Source organism: Bidens hawaiensis, unplaced genomic scaffold (assembly GCF_021521415.1).
Source record: "Bidens hawaiensis isolate Kalapana, Puna unplaced genomic scaffold, B.hawaiensis_p1.1 tig00020440_1, whole genome shotgun sequence".
Taxonomy (NCBI): domain Eukaryota; kingdom Viridiplantae; phylum Streptophyta; class Magnoliopsida; order Asterales; family Asteraceae; genus Bidens; species Bidens hawaiensis.
Genome location: NW_027493121.1, coordinates 410,266 through 421,922, shown reverse-complemented (window position 1 = coordinate 421,922; position 11,657 = coordinate 410,266). Strand labels below are relative to the sequence as shown.

The 11,657-nt window shown below is 39.5% G+C and overlaps 1 protein-coding gene across 1 annotated transcript; it reads left to right on the top strand.

Annotated features, from left to right (window-relative positions):
- The first annotated feature begins 1,373 nt into the window (after positions 1-1,373).
- On the top strand, positions 1,374-11,107 carry LOC143560747 (uncharacterized). Its single transcript, XM_077048977.1, has 10 exons — positions 1,374-1,981; positions 2,056-2,151; positions 2,243-2,358; positions 2,467-2,547; positions 9,912-10,035; positions 10,113-10,162; positions 10,256-10,346; positions 10,679-10,714; positions 10,786-10,883; positions 10,951-11,107. Exons 1-10 carry the CDS (start codon positions 1,420-1,422, stop codon positions 11,065-11,067), a joined length of 1,371 nt encoding a protein of 456 aa, XP_076905092.1. The 5' UTR covers positions 1,374-1,419; the 3' UTR covers positions 11,068-11,107.
- Positions 11,108-11,657: the final 550 nt, after the last annotated feature.

Below are 11,657 nucleotides of genomic sequence, written 5' to 3'. Positions count from 1 at the left end.
ATATATTGTAAATTAGTTAGTAATGTTTCTTTATGAACAATGTATTTGATACCAGTTGTATCTGTTGCATTTCCGTTTTACGCTTCCGCAATTCGCTTAACGGGGTGTGACATATATCATATAATTAGCCACTCTATTATTAAATTTAAGTGGTCATTTCTTTGTTATATCCACACGGTATATGTCACAATACAAGCTTAACACAACCCTATTGGCCACATTATTGTAAATTTCATGTGGCTGAAATAATAATTCATGTGGCTATATACGTGCAATGGTCACTCATAGGAAACAGTCATGTGACATTTTCTACCGTTTAGCCACACTTATTGGAGATGTTTCTTGATGGCCAGCAACTAATGTCTGTACCCTTTAGCCACACTTATTACCACATAAGGCCACTAAAAATTGTGTGTGGCCATATCATACCCACGATGTCGCGACCTTTGGCCACATATGACCTGAACAAAATGTGTGTGGCTAAAGGCCTACGACCACACTTTTTTCGTGTGGCCGAAGGTCAATTTTCACGTAGTGGACATCATGAAGAAAAAAAAGTTAAATCACAAGCATTCATCATTGCAATCTGAATACTTCTAACTAGGGGCCTGATGATGTGGGCACCATTACTCACACATAAGCTAGTGAAGCTTAGAAGTTAAGGAGCAGCAAACACAAGCAGCTGAACAAGGAAACTTGAAGTTTCATTGCCAAAGCTTCTAGGCTGACTAGGGAAGCTCCTTGCTACTGTAAATCTCAAAAAAGTCAAATTTGATTTGACATAAAGCTGAAATCTGTCATAAAGCATAAATGTCAACATGGTAGGACAAAAGGTGATAACAAGTTACACTAAAATAGTATTACTTGTTTGAAGATGCTAAAAAAAGAGTTGACTCTTTCCCTTAAGAAGCTTATGCTTTCAAGTTGCCTATAAATAGAGGAATTCACCAACGGTAATATTCATATTCGCTCTTGTCTCATTTTTCTCTACCTTCTCTCTTCATACTTACTCTCTTATCACCTCTTATTCGTATCAAATCACTAATTCTCACGCTGAAAGTTGATGGCAGAAGACCCCCTCCTGCGGTCGTGTTTCTTAGGTCTTATCAGGTTAGAAAACTCTGTTAGTGTCATACTCTTTCATTGTCGCTATACTTATTGGCTCTATCTTAAGCTCGTTTAAAATCAAAATCAAGCTCGAGCCTAATTAAGCCATGGATCAGATATTTCCGTTTCTTAAACCGAACTAGTTAAAAAAGTATTTTTATTTATTTATTTATTTTTTATACCAGCACTCTTGAAAAGTCATCATCGTCATTCATTCATGGGCTGAGTTTTTCAACCAAAACCCCCAAATCGCAAATAGTAATAATAATATCATCATCATCATCATCCATGAGATGAGATGTGGAAGGAATTATGAATAATTTATTCCGAGAAGTAATCGACAAGTTGTTCAATTCATACTTTTCTACTACTAGTGAAAATCAAAACCAAAACCAAAACCAAAACCCTAGGTGGTCATTGAATAATAATAATAATAATAATATGGAAGAAGAAGAAGTTGTGCAGAACGAACGGGCTGCGTATAAGCTGAAAGGATACTTCGATCTGGCTAAAGAAGAGATTGATAAAGGCGTTAGGGCGGAAGAGTGGGGCTTACTTGATGATGCCCTGCTGCATTATCAAAACGCCCAACGGATATTACGAGAAGCCATCGCCACACCTGCATATATTACTCCCAAGGTCAAATCCTATCGTCAAAAGATTTCAAAATGGCAGGCTCAAGTTTCTGAAAGACTCTTCACTTTAAACAATCGAAAATCATCATCTCACTTGGTTTCTCAGAGAAACAAATCTAAATCCAAATCCATTGTTCTGGAACAATCAAGTCCTCGTGGTGCTCTTGATCCAAAGTTACTTGAGATGATCAATTCTGTTATTGTCGACAGAAGTCCGTCTGTTAAATGGGAAGATATTGGTTAGATATTATTATTATTATTATTATTCTTTCTTTCTTTCTTTTTGCTTACTAAAGAAAGAACGCCCTTGCAGCTGGTCTCGACAAAGCCAAACAGGCTTTGCTGGAAATGGTAATCTTGCCCGCTAAAAGAAAAGACCTATTTACAGGCCTTCGTAGACCAGCTAAAGGTACTTGATGATGATGATGATGATGGAAATGGAATGCAACGACTTATATTCATTATCTTGTCTCTTACCTCTAACCAAACATACCTTTTAGGTTTGCTTCTCTTTGGTCCACCTGGCACTGGCAAGACATTGCTTGCGAAAGCCGTTGCTTCAGAATCACAAGCAACATTTTTCAGCATCTCGGCTTCCTCTTTGACATCAAAATGGGTATATTCTTTTTTATTCTTCGTCATTCTATTTTAGCATTTTCCTTTTTTCAACATCTTCGCTAACATATATATATATATATGTGTATATCATGTGTAACTGGAATAGGTGGGAGAAGGTGAAAAACTTGTTCGGACTCTTTTTGCAGTTGCCATTTCTCGACAACCCTCCGTGATATTCATGGATGAAGTAAGCTACTACTTTGTGTTAATGATACATAGTTTATTCTATGCCCTGCTTGCGGTGCGCGGATGTTAGACAAGATATTATTCCATATTTAAATAATGTCTAATTGTATAGGGTCTAGTTTGTATTATTCAAGTCTATATATATCTTGTAATTTCCTTATTATTATTTACAATAACAATTATCATTCCCTCTAATTAACTTGGTATCACAGCCAGTTATTCCTAACCCTAATTTCTGCAGCACAAACCTGCCGACCCTACCTCTATTTTTTTTTCCTGATCACAGATTAGCAGCCTTGCTGCTGTCTTCCTCCGCTGTACCACCCTTCCAATCTCCTCTTTCTTTCTTTTTCTAAAAACAATTACCTATGGCCACCCTCACTGCTTTGATCAAAAAGAAAAAGCAGTCCACAACTCCCACAAGTTTGGATTTACCCTCAACTCCGATAACTACAGTTCCTGGTTATTGGTTATTCACCCGTTCTTAGTCACCAATAATCTTTTTGGTTATATTGACGGAACCATACCCTGCCCTCCAACCACCATAACTGTTCCTGCAGATCCTCCCGAAAATAATGCACCTGCACCACCACCCGAATCCCAACCCAATCCACAGTACCCAATCTGGCTTTCCAACGATGCACACGTTCGGATGCTCCTTATTTCCACTATCTCTGAGGGCGCTTTACATCATGCCGGAGGCACTCTTACTGCCTTTGACCTTTGGCTTGCCCTAGAGCGGGCTTTTGCACCTCACTTCCTACCGAGAATATACCTTAAAAACACAACTTTTTAGGATTGAGATGAAGGCTGATGAAACCCCTACAACATACCTCCAACGTGCACAAGTATATGCCTCTGCCCTAGCTAATATTGGCGAACCCTTGAAAGTATAAGACCTTGTTATGATGGTTATTTCTGGCCTACGTGACGAATACCATGGCGTTAAAACCACGGCCCTTACTTATCAATTTGCTTACAACGAACTTTATGCCGTGATTGCTGATCACGACTATATGCTTAAACGTTCTGCCCCAATTGTTCCACCTACTCAAGCATTCTCAGCCATGGCTCCATCTTCGGCTAAACCCACCGAAGGCAGCCCTACACCATCATCAGATGCGGCTGTTCAGGCGGTTCAACAATTGGCGGCCCAACTTGGTGTGCAACTTCAGTTGCCATCTCAGCCCCAAGCCTTCTACACTAACTGATCCGGCAACAATCTCTTCAACAATCGACAGGGTAACAGTCGTGGATGTGGTAGCTCTAATCGCTCGGGTGGCCCTAGTGATGGAAATTGCAGTCAATTCAGTTGGGCATCAAATCAGAACGTAGTTTATGGATCCTGTCATAGGTGTGGCATAGGGCATCTCCCCACTCACTGTCCTAATCGGGACCCAACTACTGTTCGCCCAAGACAACACCCATCGGCTAATTTTGCAGATACCAGGTCATATACTTCTTCTTCTTGGCTCCCGGACACGGGCTCTAGTCATCATGTTGCCCCAGATCTCTCTAGTTTCGAGCATTCTGATGCATATCATGGCGGTGACAACCTCCATGTTGGCAATGGTAAGGGTCTACCATTTTTACATATTGGCTCATCCACATTTAATTCCCCAAACCGTACCTTTAATCTTACCAATATCCTACATGTTCCTGAAATTAAACAAAACCTCCTTTCTGTTCAAAAATTTTGTCGTGATAATTATGTTTATATTTTGAATTTCACGATTCTTTCTTTTTTGTGAAGGACAAGTCTACACACACTACCCTCCTCACGGGTCCAAGTAATGATGGGCTCTACTCGCTTCGGCTTCAAAGACAACAAGCTATTTCTAAAACTGCCTTTTCTGCTCATCGTGCTTCCTCCAACATTTGGCATCAAAGATTGGGACATCCTCATCCTCCGCTTTTGAAGTCAATGTTGTCTTTTTATCATTTACCTTTGAATAACAATAATTGTTCTGTTTCTTTTTGTGAACCTTGTTCTATTGGAAAATCATCAAAATTACATTTGTTATCTTTTACTTTTAAAAGTACACATATTTTAGATTTGCTTATTTGTGACGTCTGGGGACCCGCCTCGATTCCATCTAGTGAGGGTAACAATTATTTTCTTTTGTGTGTAGATCAATTTTCCAAATTCATGTAATTTTTCTATTTAAACATAAATCTGATGTCTATAATATTTTTAAACATTTTCTGGTTATGGTTGAACGACAATTTCACACCAAACTTAAGCAGGTCCAAACTGATGGGGGTGGAGAATTTCGGTGTCTATCCACCTTCTTTCAATCATTAGGCATTGTTCATCGCCTTTCCTGTCCACACACCAGTGAACAAAATGGTGTTGTGGAACGTCGACACCGACACGTGGTTGAAACAGGTCTCACTTTACTTGCTCAATCTCATGTGCCACATCGTTTCTGGCATATTGCCTTTGAAACCGTTGTATACCTTATTAACCGCATGCCTTCACGCTCCAATTCTTCTCTCTCCCTTTCAACATCTTTTTCGTCATCCACCCGATTACTCCTTAAAAGTCTTTGGTTCACAATGTTTTCCCCACCTATGTCCTTACAACAGACACAAAATTAACTTCCGCTCCACTCCATGTGTCTTTCTCGGATATAGCTCCCATCATCATGGTTATCGGTGCTTTAACCCCGAATCCGAGCGGACATACATTGCCCGGCATGTTCGCTTCAATGAACTCTGTTTTCCATTCAAATCTTCTCAACTTAACAATCTTCACTCCCCTTCACCCTCTCCCGACCCCTATGTCTCTATATATCCCAATCCACCTGACACCGATGACTTTGTTCCATCTTCCGTACAACAAAATACCACCTCTACGACTGCTGGTAACCCACCAGACCAGCCTTCACCAGCTGTTGTCCCAGCCTCCCCAGCAGCGGGAATACCTGTCCTCCCTCCTCCACCACCTCCTAGGCCTCCCCTAATTCATACCTACCATCGCCGCCACAAACGACCCTCCCAAACAGCCACCAACCAGCCCCAAAACAACACTCATACAACCACCGAACAACCCGAAAACAGTAACCAGACAGCCCCAAACCAGGCCCAAACTAGTACTCAAACAGCTCCTCGTCCTCGACCTTCTAATCTTCGGCCCAAACCAAAACCTACCACACCCTACAACATATCATCCTTTACCTCTTCTACCATCGACCCTAACACCGAACCTGCCTCCTTTACTATTGCCAACACTTTTCCTCAATGGCGTCAAGCTATGGCAGATGAATACTCGACACTTTTGAAAAATGGCACATGGTCACTAGTTCCTCGTGTTCCGGGTTCTAATATCGTTGGTTGCAAATGGGTTTACACGATTAAACTGGATCCAAAGGGGGTGATTCCTTGGTTTAAAAAAGCGTTAGGCGAGGCGAGGCGTTTTGGTTCAAAAATCCGAAGCGCTAGGCGCGAAGCGAGAGCTTCACGTATGTGAGGCGCTCAATTTAAAGATTACTAAAAATTAAGTATACATGACATATTTTACTTGAAAATCAATCATAAAGATAAAACATATTTGTAAATCTAAACATGAATACTTAATACGTAGGTTGAACATTATAAAAACATATTTAGAAGTTGCAAAACACTTCAATTCTTAGAGTAAAAAGTAAAAGGTATAGTAAAAAGTAATAATAAAGAAAAATACCTCTTGAGTCATAAACATACATGTAATAATTAGGTGAGTTTGAACTGATTTAAAAGATGGTAGTGATAACTGAAGAGAAGATAAACTTGAAACGTCTAGAAGGTTGATATTTGGAGAAGATAAACTTTGAATATGAAAATTAAAGAGTGGTTTGAATTAAATATAGAGTGATAAATATATATAATACGGTTGGGGTAATGTTTTATAGATGAGCCCCAACGATATTATTTTAAACAGATGGCCCAAACAGCTGCATTTTCAATCTAATTTGGACTGAATCACATGAGGCGCTGCATCAAGCGCCTCACGCCTTGCCAGCTAATGCGCCGCCTCAGGGCGCCTCATGTATTTTAGCACCTTACGTAAAATAAGGCGTTTCCAAAAACGCCTCGGGCGCCTCACGCTTCAGGCGCGCCTTTTTAAACCAAGGGTGATTCAACGTTATAAGGCTCGGTTAGTGGCCAAAGGGTTTCGACAACAACCGGGTATTGACTACAAGGAAACATTCAGCCTTGTGGTCAAGGCAACCACTATTCGTATTGTGCTTTCTTTGGCGATCACACAAAAGGGCTCTTCGTCAGTTAGACGTTCAAAATGCTTTCCTGCATGGAGTCTTAAAAGAGCCTGTTTATCTCCAGCAGCCACAAGGCTTTGTGGATCCTCATAAACCCGATCATGTCTGCTTACTGCACAAGCCTTTGTATGGGCTAAAACAAGCCCCACGTGCTTGGTTTCATCAGCTGTCTTCCACCTTACATCAGCTTGGGTTTCGAGGCTCCAAAACCGATCAGTCTTTGTTTATTTACACCTCCGGGGCCACGGTACTTTATATGTTGGTATATGTTGACGACATAATAATTACAGGTAATAGCCACCTCGGTCGAACTTACCCTATTTAGGATATGGTCAAACTTTCTTATTTTTTGGGTATTGAGATTGTTCCCAAAGGGGCAGACATCATTTTATCTCAACAAAAGTATATTTTGGAGCTTATACAGGACTCCAAACCCTTCTCTTCTCCAATTTCTACATCAGCAAATCTTGCTTTAGAGGACATTCCACCATTTGCCAATCCGGCACGCTATCGACAAGTTGTCGGGGCTTTACAATATGTCGCCCTTTCCCGTCCGGACATCGCCTTTGCAGTCTACAAGGTCTGCCAGTTTATGCAGTCTCCGACGGAGAATCATTGGTCCGCGGTAAAGCGAATTTTGCGGTACTTAAAGGGTACTCTCTCCCACGGCTTGCTTGTTCAGCAGCAGTCTACTCAAGTTCTCCATGCCTATGCAGATTCAACCTTTAACAATCTGTCCGCTTACTCAGATGCTGACTGGGCCGGGTGTCCAGATGACCGTCGTTCCACGGGTGGATTTGCTATCTATTTAGGGTGTAATCTTGTCTCGTGGTGTGCACGTAAACAGAAAACTGTCTCTCGGTCATCTACAGAATCAGAGCATAAAGCTTTAGCTGATGCAATTTCTGAACTCACTTGGATACAATCCGTTTTACAAGAATTACGGGTCCCAGTTCGCTCAACTCCTACATTGTGGTGTGATAATCTCGGAGCCACATACTTATCACCCAATCCGGTATTTCATGCCCGCACAAAGCATATTGAAGTTGATTTTCATTCAGTTCGTGAAAGAGTCGCTAGAGGTCAACTCTTGGTACAATTCATCACGACAGATGATCAGATTGCCGACATCTTTACAAAGCCTTTGTCTACTCAGTGTTTTCTCTTTCTTCGATCCAAGCTAAGAGTCGCTTCCCGACCTTAGCTTGTGGGGGGATGTTAGACAAGATATTATTCCATATTTAAATAATGTCTAATTGTATAGGGTCTAGTTTGTGTTATTCAAGTCTATATATATCTTGTAATCTCATTATTTACAATAACAATTAGGGTCTATATATATCTTGTAATCCGGCACGCTATCGACAAGTTGTCGGGGCTTTACAATATGTCGCCCTTTCCCGTCCGGACATCGCCTTTGCAGTCTACAAGGTCTGCCAGTTTATGCAGTCTCCGACAGAGAGTCATTGGTCCGCGGTAAAGCGAATTTTGCGGTACTTAAAGGGTACTCTCTCCCACGGCTTGCTTGTTCAGCAGCAGTCTACTCAAGTTCTCCATGCCTATGCAGATTCAACCTTCAACAATTTGTCCGCTTACTCAGATGCTGACTGGGCCGGGTGTCCAGATGACCGTCGTTCCATGGGTGGATTTGCTGTCTATTTAGGGTGTAATCTTGTCTCGTGGTGTGCACGTAAACAGAAAACTGTCTCTCGGTCATCTACAAAATCAGAGCCTAAAGCTTTAGCTGATGCAGTTTCTGAACTCACTTGGATACAATCCGTTTTACAAGAATTACGGGTCCCAGTTCGCTCAACTCCTACATTGTGGTGTGATAATCTCGGAGCCACATACTTATCAGCCAATCCGGTATTTCATGCCCGCACAAAGCATATTGAAGTTGATTTTCATTCAGTTCGTGAAAGAGTCGCTAGAGGTCAACTCTCAGTACAATTCATCACGACAGATGATCAGATTGCCGACATCTTTACAAAGCCTCTGTCTACTCAGCGTTTTCTCTTTCTTCGATCCAAGCTAAGAGTCGCTTCCCGACCTTAGCTTGCGGGGGGATGTTAGACAAGATATTATTCCATATTTAAATAATGTCTAATTGTATAGGGTCTAGTTTGTGTTATTCAAGTCTATATATATCTTGTAATCTCATTATTATTTACAATAACAATTATCATTCCCTCTAATTAACTGCGCATATAATGTATATATGTGTGAACCCTCCGGTGGGCTAATAAAGTGAAATTGCACTAATTTTGACGTCATTTTTACTAATCTCGTGAAAATAACGTTAAAAGGGGCAGAATGTAGGCATCATGTGGTGGCGTTGATAGTCCAAAGACAAGGGTATATGCACCAATCGGCCGATCTCCCGATGGTTGAGTGTTATGTGCCTTATGTCCAAGGCTTGATGCAAAACTACTGTCAAGCCGGGGGGATCTCACCGGAAGCTGGCTCTTTATTCCTACGGGGTAGAGGCAAGGCTGATGTACATGTATTGCTGATAAGCATGTAGCATATTATCTCCAAACGTCCAAAAATTTTGTACTTGAATAAATCACTAAAAAATAAGCTATGAAGAGTTGGATTTGACGTGTTATTTTTGACAATCGCGTATGTGAAGAATGCATAGAAAAATAAGTGTAGAATATAATTAGTTATCATTCCAACATAACTCAAAAACTTTACATAATGATTTACTTTTAGAGTATATTGATACGAACCCAGTGGGTCATGCTGGATCAGCTGGATCAAAGCAAGCCCAATTTGAGCTGAATGGAGGGAAATTAGATGGAGGGAAAATGTTTGAAGTTATAAGAGATGGAGGTTAACCCACAATGTTAGGAGTGGTGGTTTCATGTCATAACCGTTCCCACCACAGTTTAGTTTTAAGTTATTGTTTTTTCTGCACTTTGTTTTGGTCTATGTTTTATGTTATCAAAATTAGGGTTCTTACCTTGTAACTGGAGACCTTCCCTTCTCGAATTGGGATTTTCATTTCAGTAATTGAATCGTTGGTTTGACCTAATCCTAGATTCTGACATATATGTAAAAGTTTGTGGTCAGCATCTAATCGGTTAAAGTTTTTTGTTTGTAGATTGATAGTGTGATGTCAGCAAGAACGTCTAACGAACATGATGCTAGCAGAAGATTGAAATCAGAGTTTCTTGTTCAGTTTGATGGGGTGACCTCAAACTCTGATGACCTAGTAATTGTCATTGGTAAGCTTCATAAATTGTCATAATTTAAACCTCAGCACAATGATTCTATTAATTAATGCATTCTTTTTTTCACGCAGGTGCGACAAATAAGCCGCAAGAATTAGATGATGCTGTCCTTAGGAGATTGGTGAGCGTATTGGTGCACATGGACAGTTATTTGTTAATTTCTGTTTTGCAATATGTGATTTTTTATTTAATCAAATTTAAACTCATGAATCAGGTGAAGAGAATATACATCCCATTACCAGATGCAAATGCTAGAAGAAATCTCCTGAAGAACAAGCTAAAGGGCCAACAGTATTCTTTGCCAAGTGAGAATATGTTTCATTTATATCTTAAATTTATATATTCTTCTAATTTTGATTATCATATTTACTCGTTTTTTAACCCCTTTTGTCTTTAATAACCCCTATTTATTATTATTATTATTATTATTGTTATTATTATTATTATTATTATTTATTTTTATTTTTTGGACTGAACTAATTAAATTTATAAAATGGGTAAACCAGAGGGACAAATCTTATTTAATTTACTATTGAATGTGTAAATATGATATTTCAGTGTTTTGAAAGGGTAAATACGGAATTTTATTTACTACCGATAAATCTATCTGTATTTCTAACACCAAGTTTTGTCACAGGCGGGGATCTGGAAAAACTTGTGAAAGACACCGAGGGTAAGACGGTTATTATTAGTGCATATTATGAAAACATTTTGACAATGACAAATAATGATTTGATCTTGTAGGATATTCTGGGAGCGATCTGCAAGCGTTATGTGAGGAAGCAGCAATGATGCCAATAAGAGAACTCGGTTCCAACATTCTCACTGTTAAGGCTGATCAGGTAACTCTGGTTTTTTTTTATAAGTTGTTAAAGATGTTATGATAATATCATTCAAGTTGTATATTAGGTGAGGCGATTAAAATATGGTGATTTTCGGAGCGCGATGACTATAATACGACCGAGCATTGTAAAAAGCAAGTGGGAAGAGCTTGAGCAATGGAACAAAGAGTTTGGCTCTAACTAATAATAGTTAAAAGACAAATAATGTTGTTAACTATATGAAGTCATAATTGAAAAGCTAATTTAGCATATTGTGTTGGGGTCTAATTTGGTTGGTCTGGATGGTAGTACAACTTTTATTTCATGACGTACAAGTCACTAATGACTTGGTGACTTGTATGTTATGCATGGATAATGGATTATTGTATGCCTGTACGGTCCATTGGGTGGTATACTCAATTATTATCGTATATTATTTTATGAACACGTTTGTTAACCTATTTGGAAGTTGGAAACATGTATAGAAAATGCTTTTGTATCGGTTGTACTTATACTGATATTTAATAAATGTAATGTATAAAAAATAGATCTTTTTTGGGTTTAAAGCAAATTAAGCAATAAAAAGTGTTGGCTCAAAGAACATGACCCGCGTGTTTAGATTTTGAGATCTTGATGTTAATGTTATGTCGAGCTCTCGAAGGTGCGTGTTCTCTATGAAAACTCGAATGAAAAAAGCGATGAAAAATAGTCAGAACACTAAATAAACTATCTGTGATTATTTTATTGGAAAAAACAATATATTTGGCTTCGCACATGTTCGAACTGGAGAACTTC

Coding starts and splice junctions, on each gene's coding strand:
- LOC143560747 (XM_077048977.1), top strand. CDS start 1,420: ATGAATAATTTATTCCGAGAAGTAATCGACAAGTTGTTCAATTCATAC. Junction 10,036..10,112: donor TGACCTAGTAATTGTCATTG/GTAAGCTTCATA, acceptor TTTTTCACGCAG/GTGCGACAAATAAGCCGCAA. Junction 10,163..10,255: donor ATGCTGTCCTTAGGAGATTG/GTGAGCGTATTG, acceptor CTCATGAATCAG/GTGAAGAGAATATACATCCC.